This window comes from Bidens hawaiensis, unplaced genomic scaffold, assembly GCF_021521415.1.
Source record: "Bidens hawaiensis isolate Kalapana, Puna unplaced genomic scaffold, B.hawaiensis_p1.1 tig00019072_1, whole genome shotgun sequence".
Taxonomy (NCBI): domain Eukaryota; kingdom Viridiplantae; phylum Streptophyta; class Magnoliopsida; order Asterales; family Asteraceae; genus Bidens; species Bidens hawaiensis.
Genome location: NW_027492893.1, coordinates 223,626 through 248,618, shown reverse-complemented (window position 1 = coordinate 248,618; position 24,993 = coordinate 223,626). Strand labels below are relative to the sequence as shown.

General features: G+C 35.8%; 2 protein-coding genes across 2 annotated transcripts; one reads left to right on the top strand and one right to left on the bottom strand.

Moving 5' to 3' along the window:
* Positions 1-15,812: 15,812 nt before the first annotated feature.
* Positions 15,813-19,020, top strand: LOC143557600 (uncharacterized). Its single transcript, XM_077046638.1, has 10 exons — positions 15,813-15,831; positions 16,092-16,187; positions 16,261-16,345; positions 16,412-16,533; positions 16,619-16,643; positions 17,389-17,472; positions 17,563-17,592; positions 17,672-17,777; positions 17,854-17,918; positions 18,803-19,020. Exons 3-9 carry the CDS (start codon positions 16,264-16,266, stop codon positions 17,915-17,917), a joined length of 513 nt encoding a protein of 170 aa, XP_076902753.1. The 5' UTR covers positions 15,813-15,831; positions 16,092-16,187; positions 16,261-16,263; the 3' UTR covers position 17,918; positions 18,803-19,020.
* Positions 19,021-19,489: 469 nt separating this feature from the next.
* Positions 19,490-22,978, bottom strand: LOC143557599 (elongator complex protein 5-like). The gene is made up of 9 exons (XM_077046637.1): positions 22,797-22,978; positions 22,431-22,523; positions 22,179-22,336; positions 22,063-22,109; positions 21,901-21,970; positions 21,609-21,817; positions 19,964-20,053; positions 19,812-19,887; positions 19,490-19,740 (listed from the first exon to the last, which is right to left on the bottom strand). The coding sequence occupies exons 1-9, from the start codon at positions 22,961-22,963 to the stop codon at positions 19,565-19,567; spliced, it is 1,086 nt and encodes a 361-aa protein (XP_076902752.1). The 5' UTR covers positions 22,964-22,978; the 3' UTR covers positions 19,490-19,564.
* Positions 22,979-24,993: the final 2,015 nt, after the last annotated feature.

Sequence of the window (24,993 nt, the reverse complement as noted above, 5' to 3'; positions counted from 1 at the left end):
TTGAATTGAAGTTCTAAGGTTTAGAATTGGCTGCAAAAAAGAAAAATCACGGGTCTTGGCCTTGATGTTCCTGCCGATCGCAAACAGCCAAGGGGGCTAGGGTTTTGTTGTGTTATAACATAAGATATTACACTCTAGTCCCTCCAGATTGAGGTGTAAGGCAAAACGGAAGGAATATTTAGGTTCTTTAACGTACCGGGATGACGTAAAGGCGTCCGAGAAACGTCGGTTAAGTCCCGAGAGTTATACATACTCTACAAGCTTTAGTACTTGAAACCGGAATTAACGGGTGTTACAAGTCCACTCCCTTACAATGGGATTCGTCCCCGAATCCCGATGCGACAGGAACAACTGCGGATAATGCTTCATCATTTCGTCTTCCGACTCCCAAGTGGTCTCAGAACCCCTACGGTTTTTCCACTGCACTTTCACCTGTCTAACCACCTTATCAAACGCCTCTCCTGACGGTCAAGAATAGCAATCGGTTGTTCAACGTAGTTTAGCTTACTATCGAGTTCAATATCATCGAGAGGCACATGGGCCTCTTCATCCACTAAGCATTTCCTCAGATGGGACACATGAAAAGTAGGATGAATCCCCGCGAGCTCCTCGGGCAATTCCAGCCTATATGCTACCTCACCGACTCGGGCCAATACACGAAACGGGCCAATAAACCTCGGGCTGAGCTTCCCCCTCTTACGAAAACGAATAATGCCCTTCCACGAAGAAACTTTTAACATAACCCGATCCCCGGCCTCAAACACAATAGGCCTTCGCCTTTTATCTGCATAAGACTTCTGACGATCCTGCGCGGCCTTCATAAATGCTTTAATCTTGTCGAGTTTCTCAGTTATAGTCTCAACCACCTCCAAACTACCCAACTGCTTCTGACCAATGGAACCCCAACAGATTGGAGTCCTGCACCTCCTACCATACAACATCTCAAACGGTGGCATCCCAATCGTGGCGTGATAACTGTTATTATACGAGAACTCTACCAACGGTAAGTGACGGTCCCAACTACCACCAAAATCGATAACACAAGCCCGCAACATATCCTCGAGAGTCTGAATGGTCCTCTTGGACTGACCATCCGTCTGCGGGTGATAAGCAGTACTGATGAGGAGTTTGGTGCCCATCTCCTCTTGAAACCTTTTCCAAAATCTGGAGGTGAAACGCGTATCCCTATCAGAAACAATAGATACCGGAACCCCGTGCCTAGAGACGATCTCACGAACAAACACATCGGCCAGCTGCTCAGAATTAAAAGTCTCTCGAATCGGCAAGAAGTGAGCGCTCTTGGTCAGTCTGTCCACGATTACCCAAATGGTGTCGTAATTACCCCTAGGAGTACGAGGCAGTTTAGTCACGAAATCCATGGTAAGATGCTCCCATTTCCATTCAGGTATTTCCAACGGCTGAAGTTTCCCAAACGGCTTCTGATGCTCGGCCTTAACTTGCAGACATGTCAAACACTTACTTACATACTGAGCCACCTCAAACTTCATCGCAGGCCACCAATAATTCTTTTTCAAGTCTTGGTACATCTTGGTCGCGCCCGGATGAATGGAATAGCGCGACTTGTGTGCCTCATCCAAAATTTTATCTCTGAATCCCCCATACTTCGGTACCCATAAACGACCATCCTTATACTTCACCCCGTCACCGATGTCTTCCAACAATTTCTCCTGACCCCAAACACGCTCTGACATAATCCATTCCACCTGCGAAGCCTCATTCTGAACGTTGGCTATTTGTTTCAAAATATCGGGTTTAAGAATAAGCTGATAGGATTTCACACGAATAGGTTTTGGTCTCTCCTTCCGGCTTAACGCGTCGGCTATCATGTTAGCCTTACCCGGATGGTATATAATCTCCAGATCGTAGTCCTTAATCAACTCCAACCATCGACGCTGTCGCATATTCAGTTCCTTTTGCTCGAAGAAATATTTTAAGCTCTTATGATCGGTATAGATAACGCAAGGAACATCGTACAAATAATGTCTCCACAACTTGAGCGCAAACACCACCGCCGCCAGCTCCAAATCGTGGGTAGGATAATTCGCCTCATGAGGCTTCAACTGCCGTGAGGCATAAGCGATGACTCGAACTCGCTGCATCAAAACACACCCAAGCCCCTGATAAGAGGCATCAGAATAAACCACCAGATCATTGGTGCCATCAGGTAGAGCTAAAATCGGGGCATGCGCTAACCTGTTCTTCAACTCGAGAAAAGCCTCCTCCTGCTCAGTACCCCAAACGAACTTAACACTCTTCTTAGTCAACTTGGTCAGCGAAGAAGCAATTTTCGAAAAGTCGGGAATAAAGTGGCGGTAATACCCCGCCAAGCCCATAAAGCTACGGATTTCAGATGGAGACTTAGGAGACTCCCAATCATTCACGGCTTCCACCGTTGTAGGATCAACCAAAATACCACTTGGGTTAATAACATGACCCAAGAACTGAACCTCACGCAACCAGAAGGAACACTTAGAAAATTTTGCATACAACTTGTTCTTTCGCAGAGCTTCCAAAACTTCCAAGAGATGACCGGCGTGATCGGATTCGCTTTTGGAATACACAAGGATGTCGTCGATGAACACAATAACCAAACGATCGAGCATCGGCCTACACACCCGGTTCATAAGATCCATGAATGCAGCCGGTGCATCGGTCAAACCGAAAGACATCACAAGAAATTCATAATGCCCATAACGAGTGCGGAAGGCAGTCTTAGGAATATCTTCCTCCCGAATCTTCAACTGATGATACCCGGACCTAAGGTCGATCTTCGAGAACCAACTAGCTCCTTGGAGCTGATCAAATAAATCGTCGATCCTTGGGAGAGGGTACCGATTTTTGACAGTGAGCTTGTTTAATTCACGATAGTCAATGCACATCCGCATGCTACCGTCCTTCTTTTTAACGAACAGGACCGGGGCACCCCAAGGTGAGATGCTCGGTCGAATAAAGCCCTTATCGAGCAAGTCTTCCAACTGAGCCATAAGCTCCTTCATTTCATTCGGCGCTAGGCGGTAGGGAGCTCGGGCAACGGGCTTGGCGCCCGGTACAAGGTCTATCTGGAACTCGACCTCGCGATCCGGCGGCACGTCTGACAAATCATCTGGAAATACATCCGGGAAATCCCGAACAATAGGAACATCACCGACGGTAGCCACCTCGGTATTCACATTCATAGCATACGCCAGATAAGCCCCGCACCCCCGCTGCATCAACTTTCCCGCCTTAAGCATGGATATAATATGTGGCGTCGCAACATTCCGATCACCGAAGACTGTAATTCAAGTCCCATCCGGGGCCCTTAGACGAACGAGTTTCTGACCACAAATGATCTGAGCATCAACATTCGCGAGCCAATCCATCCCGAGCACCACATCGAAATAACCAAGCTGCATCAAATACAATCGCACCGGAAACCTATAACCAGACAACTCGATGGAACAACCCTGAATAGCCCTAGATACGGACACGGATTTTCCTACGACGACCTCAACCTCAAACCCATCGACTACGCGCTAGGGTGATTTATTCAACGAGGAACAGAAAGCGGTAGACAGAAAACTTCTACTGGCGCCCGAATCAAATAAGACTGACGCCGGTAATTCATCAAGTAGAAAGGTATCTGGGATAACATCACGCTCCTACTTAGCTAAACTGTTGCACATACATTCTTGAAGGAGCGAGGAATTTAAGCGGTCAAGTACCAAGGAACCCAGAGTGACAGTATGCTACGCCTCAGCTAAACAATTACGCACAAAGCGTTCGAGAGGATGGGAAACGAACAGGAGAATTTAGGGAATAAGATAAACTTTAGCGCTAACGACTCGAGAATTAGCAAAATCCTATCCCTACAAAGACGGAACCCTAACATAGTCAGACACAAGTGGTATTTAAAACATGGAAGGTAAGGGTAAACTGCTAATAACGTTGATCAAGTGTTATTAGTCGTTTACTTCACCGGCCCGTTATAAGCACCCCCTGCCCCTAACCACATTAGCATTCTATCTAACACTTTGCAATTAATCACATACAGGAAACTTTCAAATTCAAAGGAATGACTAAATACTTTAAAGTTACCTCTTGGCGTGCAGCTACTCGCGGTGGGCATACTGGTCTCTTTTCTTACAGTTCGAGTCCAAACATTCGGGGATGCTTGGATCCCTCGAACCATGGCTCTAATACCAACTTGTAAGGCCCCGAACCCCGGGAACCCCACAGTTAGTAATCATTCAAAACACTTGTAAAAATATTTAAACTTAAAAATGATTTATTTCATTAAAATAACCAATTCAGAGTATAATTCAGCGGAAAACATAAATAATAAAATAAGTTCCCAAAACCCGGGAATTTTTCCCAAAATCAACATAGTTATCTTTAAATAAAAACTTTCAAAAATAAATGTTTAATAGTAAAACTTCAATTCCCGTATGCCCTTCACCGTCCAAGTAGCTTCGTGCACGTCCAAGCGATAAGGCATCCTTTTCCTAACCTGAAACTCACACTAACATGCACACAAAGTCAGCTTGAGCTGAGTGAGTTCAAGTTTTAAGTAAATAAAATCAGTAAATAATAGTTATGATAGTCATACCAAAAGTTTAAAAAAATAAAAGGGTGCATCCATCAAATCATCATTACCGAAAACTAAACATCCTCATACATACATATACAAAATGTATATGTAAACATCCTTTCAATTACATCTCTATATATATATCACAGTATGTATATATAACATCCATCTATAACATCAAGGTCGAGCAAACGTATAACCCAAACACGTAACATCAGTGCATGCAAACACAAAGTAGGCATACACAACATCAGTAGTCGAAACGACTACAACATCGCCAGATATAGGCCAAGAAATAATGTATATACATATATATATATATATATATATATATATTTAACATCCCAAGGCCTACCATATGCTAGAAAGCCTATATAAATTCGTTTAAAACCTTTCATCATGTAAGGAAACATTTAGGTGTGCATGCTAGCCCAAAAGTAAAAGAGTAAAAAGGGTATCATGAACTCACCTGAAATCAATCGAACACGTTACTAAACTAGACCGTAAGAACACTCTTGCCTAATGGGCCGCCCAAAGCCCAACACTTGGCCCAAGGCCCAACAACTTGGCCCAAGGCCCAACAGCTTGACCCAAGGCCCAAGGATAGTCAAATCGGGTCGAATGCGCGTGTAATAAACCTTAAAACCATTTGTTAAACGAATCAGCCCCGAATGGACCAAATTCCATTTTAAATCTTTTCATTCATCAAGATTATGTCACCCGAGTTGATAGGGTTGAAGGTTCCTTTTTACAACTCTTACTTTAACGTTTAAACGAAAATTCTCGCACCACCGACTCGATTGACGAAGCACTAACCACAACAGCCCCGAGCATCAAAAAAATAATTTTTCCACAGCCCTTAAACCCCCCCTAGGGTTGTACAAACTGATTCGGTCGGTCACCCGATCAATTAACGCATCAAACTCAACAATTTGCAATTCTATACCCGATAAACCCTAGTTTTCGAACTAAAATCGATTGACCGACCTAAACACCTCCATTGGCCATGAAATTATAATATGATGTACATGTCATACCTAGTGGGATGTTTATGCAAAAACCTCACTCAAAACAGCCCCGGAAAAGATCAATTGGGCAGCCACCCGGTTAGCCTACAACACAACGTTTTTTCGATCAATACGCGCAATATGAGGACCAATTAACATGAAAAAGACTTGGGGAATCGTAGTACATACCTTGAATTGAAGTTCTAAGGTTTAGAATTGGCTGAAAAAAAGAAAAATCACGGGTCTTGGCCTTGATGTTCCTGCCGATCGCAAACAGCCAAGGGGGCTAGGGTTTTGTTGTGTTATAACATAAGATATTACACTCTAGTCCCTCCAGATTGAGGTGTAAGGCAAAACGGAAGGAATATTTAGGTTCTTTAACGTAACGGGATGACGTAAAGGCTTCCGAGAAACGTCGGTTAAGTCCCGAGAGTTATACATACTCTACAAGCTTTAGTTCTTGAAACCGGAATTAACGGATGTTTCAATAACCGATTATCATAAAAAACATAGCTATCTTCTCCTCAACCGATACATGTTTAGTATTGTTTAACGAATAATTTGTTCCAAAATGTGCACACAATCGGACAAATGATTCATGAGACATACACAGCAATTCAATGCATTGTTTGGGATTTCCTTGTAATAACTCTAACGTGTATTTATGTCCCGTCATATCCGAATCATTGTCTCGAATTCGTTTCAAACCTCTCCTCCAGAAAAAGCGAACATACAAGTACATAAGAATTACTAGAAGTAATTTCCGATCATATTCCATTATAATCCTATGGTAATAAAACATAAACAACCATTAAACATAAACATCCATTAAACATAAACAACCATTAAACATTAACATCAAAACAACCATTAACATAAACATAAAAAAAAACCATTCTACATAGACATCGAAACAACCATTCTACATAAACCAAACAGTGACGGATCCAGGAAAAAAATTCACAGGGGTCGGAAGAGGGTCGGTGTCCAAATTTCATATGGTCGACCGGGATTTTAACATATATACCTTTAAAATTATTTTTTCACAGGGGTCGCCCGACACCTACACCTTAGGCGTAGCTCCGCCACTGAAACCAAATAAATAAAAGCATATAATGTCATTGATGCATACTATGGCAACATAAACCAAACAACCATTTAGTATAAATCAAATAAACCAAAAGCATATAATGTCAACATAGCAAAAAAAATAAAATAAATAAATAAAATAAAAAACAAAACACAAAAACCAAGTTTTTCACTACTTCAATACTCCTAAACTTGTACCCGACATCGAAATCCACCCTTTTAACACTTCAGGAATATTTGGCAATTCCATCTATACCTCTCTCATTTCCAATGACACTCCAAATATATGAAAAGCAGCTAAATATAGAGGGTCTATCGAGTCTAACAAAACCAAGTTTAACTTGTCCTTACATTCACGAATAGTTGGCACATCTTTACGTTTAATTAAATATTGTAAGGCCTTTTGCATATCAATTGCTAAATCATCAACAGTAACATGTGATGACTTTGAGGTTTTTGCCTTTTTATTTGGATTAGACTCGGGGGTAGGCTCAGGTGTAGGGTCAAGAGTAGGGCCAGGAATAAGGTCACGAATAGTGTCGGCGTCATCATCTTCTGTGTCACGAAAAACGTTGTCCATAATCATAAGTGGTTGGACCCATGACAAGAAGATGACCCAACCACTGATGTTGGGGTTGAGGTCCACTTGCGATTCCCAGTGGTAGTATTACCATCAAATAACTATGCACAAAGATCTGGAAAGGCAATGGAACTGTTTTTAATAATGTAGCATTCGGATGTCCCTAAATGCAAAGTAAAATAACGGTATAAGTTTTTGTTTGTAGCTAGATGCTAAAAACTAAAATATATGAACGTACCTTCCTAATTCCTCCCATTCCTCATTTTTTTAAGTTGAACGTATTTGTTTGAGCATTGTATATGTTATCAGTTTTGTTTTTCAAATACACCCATCCTATGTATTTGGCTTTAAGATTATCAAAGGCATTTTTCATTTGTTTTTGACTCAAATCCAACCCAAACTTTTCCTTAAGAACACTTCCCAACTTGTTCCATGAGTCTCTATGCAAACTCAACCATTTTCTACCGACATTGTTTGTCTCTTCAATGCAAGTCTCTATTAAGCATTTAAGATGCTCATTTGACCATTGTTGTTTTTCTTCCATTTCTATTAATCAACAAACAAACCTAAACATAAACAATTTTTCAAGGCACAAATCAAACCTAAGCATAAACAATTTTTCAAGGCACAATCAAACCTAAACATAAACAAAATTGATCAAAAAGTAAAAATAAAATGAAAGGGGTCAAAAATCAAGAATTAAGAATCCATCCTCATAGGTTTCACTTTAATACACTAATGCCACTTGTGACTCGAGCCATTATTAACCAAGTATTTGAAAATTAATTTAGTGAAAATCGAGAATCAAGATTGTAATATAAAGCAAATCACTTTAATACAATATTGGTACATTAATCAAGTATTTTACAATTAATATATAGAAAATCAAGAATCAAAATTGTAATCTAAAAAAATCACTTTATTCAAGATTGTAATAAAAATCAAACTTTAACAAATCATAGAGGAGAAGAGAGAGGTTGGCGGCAGTTTGTTGGAGAGAGATAGGCCGATTGCGGTTCTGGAGGAGGAGAGCAGCGGCAGTGAGGGTTGGAGGGGAAGGAGAAGGCAGTTTCTTGTTTCTAGTGTTGAGGGAGGAGATAACGTAATGTTGTAATGTTATGTCTGATGAATGAAAAAAAAGAAGAGGAAAAAAGGTTAGAAGTCATAGGTCCATGTCTTCTAGAAAAAGAGGACACATAGACCTTTTATAATAAAAGGTATTCTAAAGAAAAAACAAACTACAGACTACAACGTCTGCACGACGTAGAAAAAAGAGACCAGAAAGAGCTTTTGAGAAAAAACAAACAGCCTCTAACTGACTTCTTGTGAAATTTAACAACTTTGGGTTGACGAATTCATCATGAATGTGCTCTCAATAAGTGTTGCTCCTATCAGTTGAAACTTTTCTTTAGCACGAAAACACTTTCTAACATCTTTTGTGTAAGTACCTAAACGATAAGACACGCTTTTGAACATTTTTGGTAATTATCAACATAAACTATTAAAATTCTCTACCACGCATAAGTTACTTAGTTTGATAACATCAATTCAAAAGATCAATGACAACATTCTTTTCATGAATTTAGTGTAAGTATGAGTAATAAATCATGGGAATTCTCTGAAAACGTAAAAATTTCACACGTTTTACAAAGGAAACAAAATAAATTAAAATGGCGACAAATATGTATTAGATAGCCGGTCAAACCATTGCGCCATAACATCCGACCCGTATAAGTCCCTTTCACTACAGACATTAAAACTTATTATATGTTGTTTTCCTCATACCCTATGTTGCTAATTGCTGCAATAAAAAGAATCATTAACATATAACAACTTCAACCTCGTATGTATCCACCCTGACTGCCAGAGTCAATTTCTTCATTTCATCTATGTTTGCATAGCTCTTCTAGAAGACCTAAATGCCATTAAAATATCCGTTTTTCTCATCTTTTCCGGCGCCTATGACTTACAAACATTCAATTTTGAACAGCCCTTGGTCACCAGCAGATTGAGTGTACAAACTCTTCTGACCCTTTGACTCGATTACCGACATGAAAACTCTTCTGACCCTGAAACTTTATCGGAATCTTGATTCTCCGGTGATGGGTTTTTGGTTTGTTTCATTATGAGTCTTGATTCTCGGAGATTCACGTAGGCTTCGTACTTGAATCCTCTCTCCATGATTAAATTATCTGCTAAGAAATTGGGGTGTGAAGAAACACTACTTCCACTCTCGGCCTAGATAACTAGTCCTTATGTTAGATTTAGTATTTTCCATGGAGGTTATAAATAATCCGGTCAATCTTTAGGCACATAAACATTTCTTAATGCTATTGTTACAATGGCAATAATGGCAATAATTATTTTCATCTAAGTTTCGGTATAAATTTTATTCAAAAATGAACCCGTCTACGTTTCAACATAAATGCTACTTAAAACCGACAAAATATTTTTACTCTTTTCTTATAAACACATTAGTGTTCCTTAACGCTCATTTTTACAATGACAATACTTATTTTAATCTATGTTTCAATATAAGTTTTACTCAAAACTAAACCCGTCTACGTCTCAACGTAAATGTTACTTAAAACCACAATATATTTTTACTTCTTTTCTTAGAAACACATTAACATTTCTTGAGGCTCATTTTTACAATGACACAAGTTTTTATTGGTTCCGAAGATATACTGTAGCGACGTGTTTTTTCTATCTACATTTTCATGTTCAGAACTGAGCAGTCAAAACTTAACAGGCTTCTTTTCACGTACTTAACCATGTGAATGTCACCGTCGCAATTCGTGATCTTCTTTGTTTGCTAAACCGCATAGCAGTGGGAGTGAGGTTTTGTACTAGTGTGTGTGTGCGCGCGCGCATGTATATATTAAGAATACTTTCGAGCCCAATCAACTATCATTCTATAATCTTGGTTTAAGAAAAATTATTTACAATTTTGCAATTAGAGTTCCATCTTAGACTTAAGGCCATGCTCGAGTTGTTTAAGTTAGACACGGATCTACTTTTAACAACAAATTTTGAATAGCTTGGTTTGTTTACGCGTTAATTTTCATTCAAGGCTGGCAATTGCGTGCCTATTTAATACATGATAAGGCATCTAAGCAAAAAAAGTGCACTGTCCAATATTATATTTTTTTAAAAAATAATTAAAATTAGGAGGTTAAGGTCATTTCTCCTTGATATACAAAACATATAGCTGTCACGCTTAAATCACCAAAACCAAGTATTAAACGAGTCGTTTTCATGTTTAATACTTGTATTAATCGCGTCGTCTCTAAGCTGTTAAAACATGATTTAGGCCCTATTATCATTAATGTATAATTGTTTTTAATTTTTGTTGAGAGGTATCATTAATTTTTGTTTTTAATTTTTGACCTTTTCAAAATAGGATTCCCTTAACCCTTTATGCTTGTAGTCTCGAGGTGGTCCACTTCCCTTTGTTTCATTTGGTGTCCCTCTCAAAGCATCTAATCTAAATATCTAAATCCAAATATTATATTAAAGCAATATGATTTTTATATGGCATTTAGTTAAGTTATCAACATAAGATTTCATATTAATAATTTTTAAAATTATAATTTACACCTAATAAGTTATTTAATTTTAATTTATTTATTTATATTATTAAAACAAAATAGAAAATTGGTTTTTATTGGTCCAAATTATTTCATTTTTGTCGACGCTAGTCCCAACTTTCATTTTGACTGGCAACGGTCCCAACTTTCCCATACGTTTCTTCTACCAGTCCGCGACTAACGGAGTACTAACTCCGTTATGTTTTTGCTGATGTATCCATCTGAGTTGTCAAAAAAAAACTTTACGTGGCAGCCATCTGAGTTATCAAAGACTGGAGAATCAGAAACCCCTACCGGACTCCGACCTCCCACCCATCGCCGCCATCAAACTTAAACCCACCAACGCGTCAAACCTCCAATTTGGGATTTTCATATCAACATCGCTAGCCATCCTCCAAGATCTGAACTCTTCACCACCAACGCGTCAAACCCCCCAATTTATCATATATGAATGGGGTTCCTGAATCGGAACACGGGGGTGGGTCGCCGGAAAAACGGGACAAGACGATTGGATACGAACTGATGAGATGAATAACGAATATTGGAGAGACGGCTTGATGCACAAAGATGATGGTGGTCGGCCGCCCGGACGGATATGGTGAACGTGACGGTGGCCGATGTGGGGTGACGGTGGGTGGAAATGGTGAACATGACGGTGGCCGATGCGGCGTTGGGCGGTGGTGGTGGGGGTGGCGGGAGTGGCGGTGGGATGATGGTGTGGGGAGGTGGGTTTGAGTTTGATGGCGGCGATGGGTGGGAGGTCATGGAGTCCGGTAGGGGTTTCTGATTCTCCAGTCTTTGACAACCACGGTGGCTGCCACGTAACGTTTTTTTGACAACTCAGATGGACACATCAGCAAAAACATAACGGAGTTAGTACTGCGTTAGTCGCGAACTGGTGGAAGAAACGTATGTGAAAGTTGGGACCGCTACCAGCCAAAATAAAAGTTGGGACCAGCGCCGACAAAAATGAAATAGTTGGGACCATTAAAAACCAATTTTCCAAACAAAATCATTCTTCCATAAAATATGTTATTATGAATCCATAAGATAAAAATATGTTATATTAAACATATTTTTAGACATATAAATATATGTTAATATGCTTTTGAGACGGCAAAATATGCTATTATGTATATTATTAAATTTAACTTTTTTGTTGTATATTTTTTAACCACCCGTATATTACATGGGCTATATCCTGGTAAGATAATAAAGTAACACCCAACTATGGATATAATTTTTAACCGAAACTCAAAACCTGATCCGAGAAAACCTGAACTTTATCCCAAATTAACATGAAGTGAAAAATCCAACCCCGAGTAAAGGCTAACCCAAACCCGACCCTAAGTAATTCATATTGGTTCTTAGGTCTAATTTCTAGGTTTTATTTCAACCCAAAAAACACGAATAAAGTTTTATTTCTAAAATCAAATATACTTTTAGGTATAATATATTACCTGTTAACATAGAAAATTTGAATACTAAAAGTTATTAGGAGATTTATATTATTAATGTTGCACATTAAGTTACACTAATGTATATAGTTTACGGGGACGCAAGAGCTAATTTCACATTCGATTCAAAAAATAAAATAAAATTGTATTGTATTGGATACGAATTTTATTAATTAAAGCATAGTCAAATAAGCAAAGCCTAAGCCACTAAAATTTACGAATTTAACCCTAAATAATAAAAAGCAAACCTCTTGTTGTTTATTAACTAATCACTACAGTGACCTAGCTAGCAAGTTCCAATCAGGGACATGATTATAGAGGGTTTAGCATTGGTAGTTTGTTTTTATTTTTATTTATTTTTTGTTTTTTGGTTTTTTGTTTTCTTATACTACTTTTTTTCCCAACCCAACCCAACCCAACCCAACTCAACTTCTTAATAAAAAATTAATTTCTCTCTCTTCCACTTACACAACCTAACCCAACCCAGCTTTTCTCTTCTATTCACAACCCAACCCAAATCAATTATTTTAATACATATATCTTATTAGCTTTTAATTTATTCTATAAAATTTAGTAAAATTAATAAAAATATTTATTTTTAAACAATATTATTTAAGTATAAAAATCATTAAAAAAGATAATATCAAAATTCTATTAAAAAAACCTTGAATTTTTACAACTATTAAAAAAAACAAAATTTTATATATAATAATATTAAAAAATACATATTTTTAAAAGTGCTCCGTTTCTAATAAAAATGATATCGAAATATTCATAAAAAAAAAACTAAACAAGACTATGTTTTTAGATTTTTGAAATAAGTCAAATAATATAAATTATTAAATAAAACTCAAATTATATAAAAAAACAAATTGTTGGAAAGAAAAAAACAAAAGAATATTTAATTAAAATATGGGTTGTGACCTAGGTTGGGGTTGCAACCCGGGTTGTAGTGTGAACATGATTTAATCTTTTTATTTATTTCTCAAATAGTGTCATAATCTCCTAAGAGGTCACCAATAAAAATAGTCTTAAATACTCAAAAGTCAATAAACCTGACCCAAAAAACCCAAACTTGAAAAAACATTGAGAGATTTGGGTTGGGGTTCTGGTCAAAATTTAAAATTTTAAAACTAGAAAAATTCCAATCCGAAAAACCTGAAACCTGAAGAACACCCCTAATACATACATTTCTGTATATATATACTAGTATAAATCAAATAATAAGTTATTAAACGTTTTCGAGTTTTAGTGTTAATATTTTACAGAATGTGCCCCATATTTCTTGAAAACCACTTAAAAGGCCCATACTAAAACTTAAATTCTTTTATTGATTATTATCTTTATATTTTTATTGTAAGGAAAAAATGAAGTTGTTCATATAAACTCAAATAGATACACTAGTACAGCTAAAACTCTGGTCTATATTATTACTTAAAACTTTTGTCATCACTCTCAAATTTATAATTTATTTACTATAAGTCTATAATTTAATGTAATTTGTTGACCCCAACTTGATTAGTTGTAATATGACTCATTTTACCCACTAACGAAAAGTTAAAAATCCTTCACAGTATGCTTGATATTGTAAACTTGATGTAGCATTCCTAAACAAACACCATTTCATTTTTCTATTCTTATAGCTTTTTGGTGGGGCTCATCGTCTTGCATATCCCGCCCATGATATGGGCTGGACCGGTACAAAACAAGGCAATGATCCGTCTTCATTAACTTGTTTTACTTAACTTCTTTTTTTATTTTCTTGTTTGATACTTTGTAAATCTGATTTTTGTTTTAATCATTCTAAGTTCTATTTTATAAGATTGTTTTTTGCTAAATACTTATACATTTATTATACTATATGCTAGACTTTTTTAAAGGTGTTTTGGAAAACTTATTTAACAAATGATGTCTTCAGAATAATATTTAGTATTTTCAAGATCAACTTTGTTTTAGGCTCCTATTATCCTCAATTATTCGCTAATGTGGGGCTAGCCGACTTGAAAGGGTCATTTGCTTCTTAGACGGTCTCAGTTTCAAGCCTGGACAAAAACATAGTTTAGTATATTGGTGTAAAATAATACAAAGCCCCTTCCATATTCTTTAAAGCCCCTAGCCTCCCACAATAACATCCATTTTCTTTATTGACCCATTACTTTATTATTTCTACAGGCCCAAATATCTGATACTGCATCTCCATGATCCACTGGTGCCAAGAGCCAACTACATCTGAATTAGAGCACTTACAAGGGAATCCATATAATTCGAGTAAAATACATATTATTCTTAAATTGTTCACATTTAAAATGCTTTAGACGCGATTACTTATGGTGCTAGCACAACACGACAACTAAGTATATCGTTTTTTCCAAACACGAACATGTTTAGAAACATGTTAACATGACATGGCCCGTTTAAGAAACAAGCTAGATATATCCAAAAATTTCAACAAAGATGCTCAATCAAGAACATGTCAATTTCAATAATCAAACTTTAAATCAAATACATGACAATTAGACATGATGAAGATATGTCGTGGACTCTAGAAGGATGACATGAACTTTGATTATGCCTATTTTATCCTTATTTGTTGTTAATAATTCTTTAATTTCTTCTATCTTTTCAATTTCATGTTCTTGTTTCTCTCTTGCTAGTTCACCAGCACAGATGGATTTGAAGGATTATAGCGGTGGTGGTGGTTATCGACAGAGAAGATAACGCAAACCAAAAGAATTACGTCACCTCACTACATTATAATTTTAATTTTTAAGTTCCACCAAGCTCCCAATGTATTTAATTAAAATTACATAATGATAAAAAAACCCATTTTAGTTAATTAAAAAAAAAAAAAACAGTTGCAACAATTAAAACTAAAATACGTAAAACAGCCTTGGAATAAAAATAAAACTATTTGAAAGTGTCAACCCCAACCGTTCACGTTGGAGCACAATTGACAAATATGGAGCGTGCCAATGTTGGTGGAACTCCATAAACATTTATCATTTTTTTTGCTGCATGGCATTGATCATGATTTCGTCCTTTTAATTTTTGTTTCAGTGGTCGGTTGCTTTACGGTATGGCCTTCTTGGTAGTTCGGAAAGTTGTTTGTTCAGCCAAGCAAGCATTAAGGCTGAGGGGTGCGGAGCGCGAGAAGGTTGTATAATTTCCCAACTCAGCGGTTACTCGGCTAGTCGCAATGAGAGAAGAGTAAAAGGCGGAATTTGGTGGTGTAGAAGTAAAATGAGAATTATTAATAATATAATTTAAAAAATCTGAAAATGAGGGTGACTGGGCAGGGAAGGGAAGGCGTTGATTGGTATACGATGAAACTTCCAACGTTGACAAAGAAAACTAGTTTCAAATTCAATTATTCTTCTGCCTGCCAGTTGTTCAACGGAACACAATCATATCCATCAAGTGTTGCAGATGGCCTAATTGGGAGCTGAAGAACTACTGCGATCGCGACCAGAAGCTCTTCCTCGCCACCGTCGGCATCTTCACTCTCCTCATTCTCGCCGTATGTTTTTGAAATCAATCTGCTTACAATTTTACTACTTATTTAACCTAGATTCATCCTATTCTGCTTTTTTAATTAATTTGTTAGGGCTTTAATGTTTTACTGTTTTCAATTTCAATTAGCTATTGCTATACTAGTCTCCTCACCACGTTATTATTAGGGTTTTATTCTTCTCATTTGTGTATGTATCACTAGACCTATGAAGATGCTACAATTCAATCATTGCTTGCTTTGATTCTCTATCTGAATGCATTTTACAGTTATGGAGGACGTTTCTGCTTACCCCATTCAAGCTCATCACTGTCTTTCTTCATGAAGCTAGTCATGCAATCGCCTGCAAACTCACATGTGGAGAGGTATCCTCATCCTCTTTATTTCTTATTTTGTTTCTTGCTTTTCTATAATAATCAACTATTCACCTGTCTGTAGGTTATGGGCATGGAGGTTCATGCCAATGAGGGTGGTGTCACACAAACGCGCGGTGGAATATATTGGTTGATATTGCCAGCTGGATGTATTTTTCTAACCCTTTCACTAATTTATGCTTTACCTTTTTTAACATGAAATTCATAACATTCAGATCTCGGTTCATCGTTTTGGGGCATGCTTTTGATCCTCGCATCCACCGACCTTCTAACTGCAAGAATCGCTGCTGGTTGTTTAGCAGCCGCCTTGCTTATCGTGCTCTTCATCGCCAAAAATGTAATTAATTTTTTGATAAATTGAATATTAAATCCAAATGTGGTGATATATTTACTATCTCATATGTTTTGTTCTTTTGAAACAGTGGACTCTTCGAGGACTCTGCATTGGTATGTAACCACAAATCTTGATAACATATTATCTTTCGGGGCAATTGTGTATATGATATCTCCTGTTGTAAACTTCATTAATTGCGTATTTGCCTAATTCATAATCAAAATTGCATCTATCCCCTCTCTTAATGAAAAAAAAAATCAAGTTTACGCATTTTTATTTTATTAAAAATAAGTTTTAGAATTACTATTTTACCATTGTTTTACTTAGGAGGTGTTTGGGATTGCTTATTTTCACCAACTTATAACTTATTAACTTTTGAAAAGTAATAAGGTGTTTGGGATTGTTTATATTGTGAGGAAAAGTTCCATAAGTTACACTTTTGTAACTTATTAACTTAATGAAAAGTTATAAGGAGGTAAAATAAGGAATCCCAAACACCCCCTAAAACTTTGAAATTTCCCAGGTTTTTCATATTTGCAGTTTTTTTGTGTGTTTTTCTCTGTTTTTTTTTATCATTTTTTTCTTTCTAATTTTAACCTTATAGAATGACTATTATATATATATATATATATATTGCAAGCTTTTCTATTTATTCATATAGAATGAGTACTTTACCCTGATCTTTTCTTTGACATTTTTCTCATTAAGGGAGGGGATACATGCAATTTTAGTTTTGTGCTGTGTTTGCAATTAATGAAGTTTACAAAGGGGATATATGTAATCCTCCGTTATCTTTTTTAATAATTTTAATCCAAAAAGGTTGGAATTTTGCTAAATAAATGTTGTATTTTTCACCAGGATTCATTATATTCATTGCTATTGTGTGGGTCCTACAAGAAAAAACCACAGTTCGAATCCTTCGTTATGTCATTTTATTCATCGGTATCATCTTTTTCCATATTTCAATAATTCTGTTTCATCTGTTTTAACTAAACAGCATTTTGATAATTAATTTCTGTTTTCTGTTCACAGGTGTCATGAACAGTTTGTTTTCAGTTTATGGTAACAATCTATAATCAGATAAACTAACTTCATTAAAGCTTGATGTTACAAATGATACGAAACTGAAATATTTTGGCAGATATTTATGATGATTTAATTTCTCGGCGAGTTAATTCTAGTGATGCTGAAAAGTTTGCAGAAATTTGTCCTTGCCCGTGTAATGGTGTTGCATGGGGAGTTATTTGGTTAGATTCTGTGAAGAAAAGCTAATAATTTGTGTGAATCATTTTATTTGATTTTAATCTTTATTACTTTTTGCAGGGGAATGATATCTTTCACTTTTCTCAGTGCATCAGTTTACCTGGGACTTGTAATTTTGTCATGAGGTATTCTTCTGTTGTGTGAGAATTCATTACATAAGACTAAATTGTTGTGTGAACAGAAAGAACTAACCTAAAAGTTTTTCTATCAATGGTTCATATGTTTAAAAAAGTTTTACTTATATAAGAATGTCTATGTTACATACATAAACAAGCCATTAAACTAACTTTTTAATATGTTTTATTTTATCATTTTAAAACGTTTAATATATACCTACACATGTGTAGGTTGCATACATAAACAATTTTTTTATGTGTTGTTTTAGAATGTTAAAAAAGATATATAAACATTGCATCTATCTTGTATTTAGAAGTTCTTTAAATTGAAAAGTTGAATGTATATTATATATATATATATTCATGTCAAAGACATCAAAACACTTTAAATCGTGTACCAAGAACACGACCCGTGTACCCATTATAACAATGAGTCAAATGGGTTTCGGGTTGTAATCAAGTTAACATGTCATAAATGGGCTGGTTGGTTGTAAAGAGGTTGTATTAAACGGATCGTACAGGGGTTGACCTTGTAAATAATATTTTATTCCTATTTTCAACGGGTTTACTGATCAACTTGTTTATTCAGATGAGTCAACATGTTAATCCAAACAAGACCTGTTTAGATAACGGTTAAATACATTAACCCACACACTTTGTTTAGTAGCAAGTACTTTGTTTATTAGCAAGTTACAAATAGCAACTCAGATGCAACGTTCGGGCCGTGCCGCTAGTTATCACGCCTAGATTCGCTTCAAATGAGTCGATATGCAATCAACTTAAGTTTTACCTAAACTCGAGTGCTAGCATGAACTCGAAATTATAACGTGATGATTTCAAGGTTATAAATGTTCAACTGAAAATCTGATTTTCGTTTTTTTTCTCAATTACAGATTCATGGACTTGGACTTCATTCATGTGGCTGCCTTAATGTGATCTGGATTTTTCGTGCACTAACTTTTGGTCTCATTCTTTCACCCCTTGATTGGGTTACATACATATGATTGCTTTTGTGTGCATACAGTTTCAGTGTAGCTAAATATTTTACTTTATACTATTTTTTGTGGATATGCAACTTTAAATCTAAGTTTTGAATTTTTTGACCAACTTGTTTGTTGTTATATACTTATATTTATCCCCTATACCAACCAATATCGACCATTTCCCCACAGTTGTCACAAGGTGTTTACAGCTTTGTTTTTAGTTCCCCAAGGGCCCGAGTGAGGAATTTCTAGAAAGTTGACCAACCCAAATTACTCTCGCCTCAGTATATTTACCTAAGGCTGAGCACGGTGTGCATCAAGTTTATTAAAAAAAATAATTATAGCTTATGAAAATTACTAGTGTTTTTTTATGATTATAAAGAAATTGCTTGACTACAAACGCAATCATATGATCATACTAGAAAATATAATTTGAACTTATAAAACTACTTAATTTGATAAAATTATAGGTTCTTTTTTAAATTTAATTATTTAACTTCTACAGCTTAATTGTATTTTTTCTAAACATCCCGTACAACACACACGTTCTAAAGCCAGTAATGGTATATATGAAATGCCTACAAAAACCATGATTTTGTTTGTCAGCCCTAAGATCAGATAAAAGAAAACACAAATAATTTTAACTTTCTAATGTCACAGAGATGTATATAATTATATATCCAAATCATCATCAGGGTCCTCATCAGAATCAGGCATCTCGTCATCTGAATCACGAAAGTATATGATCTCTCCCCTACCAGAATCTTCATGTTTTTTCACTTTCTCATCAGGCGCAACATTCAATTCTGATTTACGCCCGTCATATATTTGAACCGATTTCCCCGTTTCTAAAACAAAACAAAGTTAACTGAGAATCACAATCAATATAAAACAGAGAACATGATATTAATACTCATACCCTGGTGCTCAAACGGAAGTACAACTTTTGCTCTATCACTTTTTTCTTTATCTGACAGCTGCAAATTGAATTGCACCTACCAAAACAAATAACACAAATTATACTCTTTTTTAAATATATTAAAAATAAATTATATAGCAATAGAATCTAACTTTAGGAACAAGGGCTTGTGCAACCACACTCTCCCCAGATGCCATTGAAGTGAACTTGATCATTGAGTTCTCAATGGAGAACTCTTCACGCTGCAAATAGAAAGTCCTTTAATAATCAAAGTGCGTGTAGAGCTTAAACAAGCCCGAGCCCAAGCTTCACTTATCAACTTGACTAGTAGGGGTGTCAACGAGCCAAGCCGGCTTGTGACCCACTCGAGATCAGCTCGTAAAAACCTCAAAATGAGAGGAGTTTAAACGAGCTTGAATCCTTGACATAAGCTTGTGTAATAAACGAGCCTGAGTTCGAACTTCACTTATCGAGCTCGAGCAGGCTCACGAGCCTAAACAAGCCTATTATTTATATATCTTTTATTTAATGCATTATTATATATATAATAGAAAGTATATAAAAATTATAATTAAATATATACAAAAGTAATTAAAAATGTTATATATTAATTATTGCATAATAAACAAGCTGACCTGAGCTAGGCTCAAGCTTAAAAAAGCGGCCCGCAAGCCAAGCTTGAGCTTTAGAAAAAAACTCAAAATGAGCTGAATTCAGGCTCGTCTCGGCTAGTTTACACCCTTATCGACTAGCCTCACAAGCCTAAACAAGGCTTTATTTGAGAGTATTTCATATATACCCTTAGAAACTTCTTAGATATGATATTTTATCTTTTAATATTCAACGCTCAATAGTTTTCTATTAAAAGAAGTCAACAATCAAATTATACATATGCATAAAATATATGATTTTGAAACGGTAAAATACATCCTTTATTTTATGAAGGTTTTGAGGTTAAAAATAGCTAAATATAAACTTTTATAGTTTTAAGGAAAATAAGGGTAAATTGATTATATTCTAAGTTGAAGGTTGTTTTTAATAAAATTAGTAAATATGATATTTTAATTAGTTTCTAATGGTACATATAATATTTTAAAAATCTTGAGAAACATATATGAAATTCCATCTTTTTGTTCATGTATTAAACATGTATGTACACATTAATCATTATTATATAAAATTATGATAGAACTATTTAAATAATATACATCATGTTATGTATAAAATTTAATAGTTATAAATATCATCATCATCATCATCATCGTACTCAGTAAATCCCACCGATAGCAAAGCTATGGTAGGGTTTGAGGAGGGTAAGATGTAGACAGCCTTACCTCTACCCCGAAGGAATAGAGAGGCTGCTTCCGGTGAGACCCCCGGCTCGATAGTAGTTTTGCATCAAGCCTTGGACATAAGGCACATAACACTCAACCACCGAGACATCAGCCGATTGGTGCGTGTACCCTTGTCTTTCGACTATCAGCGCCACCACATGATGCCTGATTAACCTTCCGCCACTTTTAACGTTATTTTCACGAGATTAGTAAAATAACGTCAAAATTAGTGCAATTTCACTTTTGCCCACCCGAGGATTCACACATATATACATTATATGGGCGCATCGCAAGCAGCGCGTTAATAGTTATAAATATATAGAAACTAATTACAGCTTGAACTTGAAAACAACTCACGAACCGTGGTTGACATTAGTATTAGAGTTCAAAATGAGCCGAGACTGGGCTCGACTCATTTACACCCCTATGTGGATGTGTGTTTAAGAGAGAACACAGGACCTACCATAATCCTAACACGGCCATTTCTTCGTTTAAGAGACGCATGAAATTCACCTTTTTTGTAATTTTGTTCAAGTAAATAAAACTTATCAGTGTTCTCAGTAGTAAGCGGTTTTACATTAGCCACCATTGAAGACATGTATTCAAAAGCAGCAGAAGCTTTAATGTCATGGAGATCAGAATGCAGTAGCCAAAAGATACTCGATACTTGAGCTACAAGTAATCCAAAATGTAACCGTCTTAACATAAGTTTCCTCAAATAGCTGAAAGACCCAAATTAAATGACATAAACATACCATGGCTCCGAAGATTGCTTAAAAGGCAAGCAACTGAAGACACAGACGTGTGTCTTATCATCTCGCTCAACTAAAAAAACAAAAAAAAAAAAAACAAAAAAAACCAACAAACGCAATCAATCATACATACATGAAATACAACATAGTTTAATGGTAGATTACTGAGTCAATGGCAAGTGAGAACCGATTTTTACAGTCTCCAACAAGTTCTGCAAAAGAAAATAATCAGTATAAAACGAATTTGAAATAAACAAGGTGTATTTATTCATTCTACCAACCTTTTCCTAGTGCAAGAATCAGAGAGAACAAACCATCCAAGTTTCTAACATCTTTGCAGATGTTAACATTAAGTTTAGCTTCTGTTAATGGGGCCCCATGATCCTTAAGTCGCTGTTTCCAACCAAGAGGATCCGTATAACAATCCAAAACTCTCAACCTGTCACAGATTTCATCTGTTTAATCAACATACACAATCATCTAATCCAAAATGATGAATATTAATCAATTTTAGCAAGTGATAATGTCCTCACCATTCATGTGATGTGGCGACATCAATTCCTCTGGTTTTAAGCAATTCGGCTGCGAAGGAAGGACTCCTGGAAAACGTCAGGAGCACAATACCTCTGAAACACGAAACCCTTGATGCTATTAGATAGAAAGCATGAGGTACATAGGTAAACCTCTACGCCATAATAATTATTAATTACACATGAAGTAGTAAATAACTAGGCAGCATATGTAAGTAATCACGCATGAACTTATGCATAAAGAATTAAACAGCTTGTAAAAATAAAAATAATTACCCAATCAATATGAACTAACTAACTAACTGCTAGACTTCGATTAATATTTGGGAAGCTGAATGAATTCATAAGGATTTGAGATGATAATAATACCGAGAGTGAGATTTATTGTTGGAAGTGAAGTTGGATAGGTGAGTGAAGATGTAATCGAAGACGATGGGACCCAACGGTGAGTCGATGGAATCGTTGATGGTGAGAGACGTCGCGTGTTCGCCTTCTAGTGCTCCGTCGCGTAGGACCCGGCAAATGGCGTCCGCCATTGTCACACTAAACCCTAACTCCTCGATTGGGAATGAAGGTTATTATTAATTATTATCTATAATATATATAATAGAAAACCTTAGCATCCTATGTGTGGTGTGTCTCTCCCCCGCTGTTTTTATGAAAGAAACTGATTTTTCAATTTTTAAATGGAGATTTCTTATTGATTTAACATAAATTTATGGGTATAGGTCTTATCAAAACCAGATAGCTCTTAAATGGGTTATAATATCTCATTAAATTAAAAATTAATCTTACCAATTATTTGATATGAAAATCCTATAAAATAGAGATATACTAAAATTTAATATCTAATTTAAAAAGCAAAAGATATTATTTATAATTAATAAACAATTTTATAGTAAAAATATAAGCGGGTCATGGGTCACCAAATCCAGATAGCTTTTAAATGGGTTATAACCAAGGTTGTAAAAGTCGTTAGGCGATCCTAGGCGGTTGACTGGGGAGTTGCGAGTACTCGAGAGTAGTCGGGGATTACTCGGAAAATACCTAAGGAGTACTCGGCCGATGCGGGGAGTACTCCATCTAGGCGGGGAGTAGTCGGGGAGTACTCGGCCGCCTACTCGGGAGTTTTACAACATTGGTACTTATAACGTATCATTTATTTATGAAAGCCTTTCATCATCAAATACTAAGTATATTATTAACTTTCTTACAATAAAGAAAATTAAAATTCAAAAAATAAATATTAAAAAACAAAAAGTGTAAAACAACCATTCTCTCAAGCCATCGGATTACTTTATTTGTAAATGAAGGTTTTACAATTTTATAATAAAGAAAATAAGCGGGTAATGGGTATCACCAAACCCAGATAGCTTTTAAACCGTATTATAACATATCATTTATTTGTGAAACCATTTCATCATCAAACCTCAAGTATATTAATTATTAACTTTCTTACAATAAATAAAATTAAAATCCAAATATACATATATAAATATAAAATGAATAATGTAAAACAACCCCCGTAATACGGGGGATAAAATCTAGTTTCTAAATAAATTAAGTCCTAGTGTTCCCAAATTTATTTACCGACTACTTGGCTACTTTAGATCACAGTTAACTCGTAAGTCGGAAATTTGTTTTGAACTTGCTATGGTACATTTTTCCTATCCTTACTCACTTTTTATTTCTTTTCTTATTGTCATTTGAATCCCGTTACTGAGTTAAACATTGGAAGGGTGTTAATCGAGCTCACGTCCACCCTAACAAAGGTTTAAGTGTTTTGCAGATTGGGATCCCAACAAAAGTGAACGCATTCCTTGAGGTTTGGCTACCTCTCTAAGTTTAAGGTATAAATCCCTTCAAAGGTTTAAAGGTTTTCACATTTATAATTGAGTTTAAACATTCCGTCCGGGCACACGATATCCAAGTATAGATCAAGATAGTGGGACCAATCTATGTTTTGGTAGCTGGCAATTTCAATATTGTTGGCTATATGTTGGATCCTCAAGTATATTATCAATAACCACGGGCTTGATCCAATCCTTAACCCTTATTTGTTAAACTAAGGTTTTGACATTTTCATGTCCTATAAAGTTATCGACATATTTGGGATATTCCCCAGGATCCCCGGATCACTTAATTACTATAAGTGATTTCTAATGCTAGGTTGTCGTGATATAGTAAAAAACAATAATACTCAGGGATCCTAATCACCTTAAACTAGTTAGGGCAAGTAGGGTGTCGAACAACGAAGAGTATGTCGCTAGTTTAACGTGCAATCAAATTCTAACATTATGATGCAAACAATTCGGAGTATTGATCACACTAGTAATGATTTAAGTTTAATATTAAGAAAGCGATTAATCAATTTCAAACATTTAACAAGAGTATGGTTCAAGCATGTAACAAACAGCAATCTCATGTCATTTAATAGATTAATTATTAATAATCGAATTTGGTTAATGTAACATCCGGCTTTAAATTAATAAATAAAGGAATTTTTATTATTTAATTCTGTGTTATTATTTCATTGCGATTAAGTAAAATAATAATGAACGAGTAG

What these genes read in the sequence shown, in the direction of transcription:
- LOC143557600 (XM_077046638.1), top strand. Translation starts at nt 16,264, where the DNA reads ATGGGCATGGAGGTTCATGCCAATGAGGGTGGTGTCACACAAACGCGC. An exon ending in TGCTCTTCATCGCCAAAAAT is followed by an intron (nt 16,534 to 16,618) that starts GTAATTAATTTT and finishes CTTTTGAAACAG; the next exon opens with TGGACTCTTCGAGGACTCTG. An exon ending in TCTTCGAGGACTCTGCATTG is followed by an intron (nt 16,644 to 17,388) that starts GTATGTAACCAC and finishes ATTTTTCACCAG; the next exon opens with GATTCATTATATTCATTGCT.
- LOC143557599 (XM_077046637.1), bottom strand. Translation starts at nt 22,963, where the DNA reads ATGGCGGACGCCATTTGCCGGGTCCTACGCGACGGAGCACTAGAAGGC. An exon ending in GATTCTTGCACTAGGAAAAG is followed by an intron (nt 22,110 to 22,178) that starts GTTGGTAGAATG and finishes TTTCTTTTGCAG; the next exon opens with AACTTGTTGGAGACTGTAAA. An exon ending in ACTTCCGTTTGAGCACCAGG is followed by an intron (nt 19,741 to 19,811) that starts GTATGAGTATTA and finishes GTTTTGTTTTAG; the next exon opens with AAACGGGGAAATCGGTTCAA.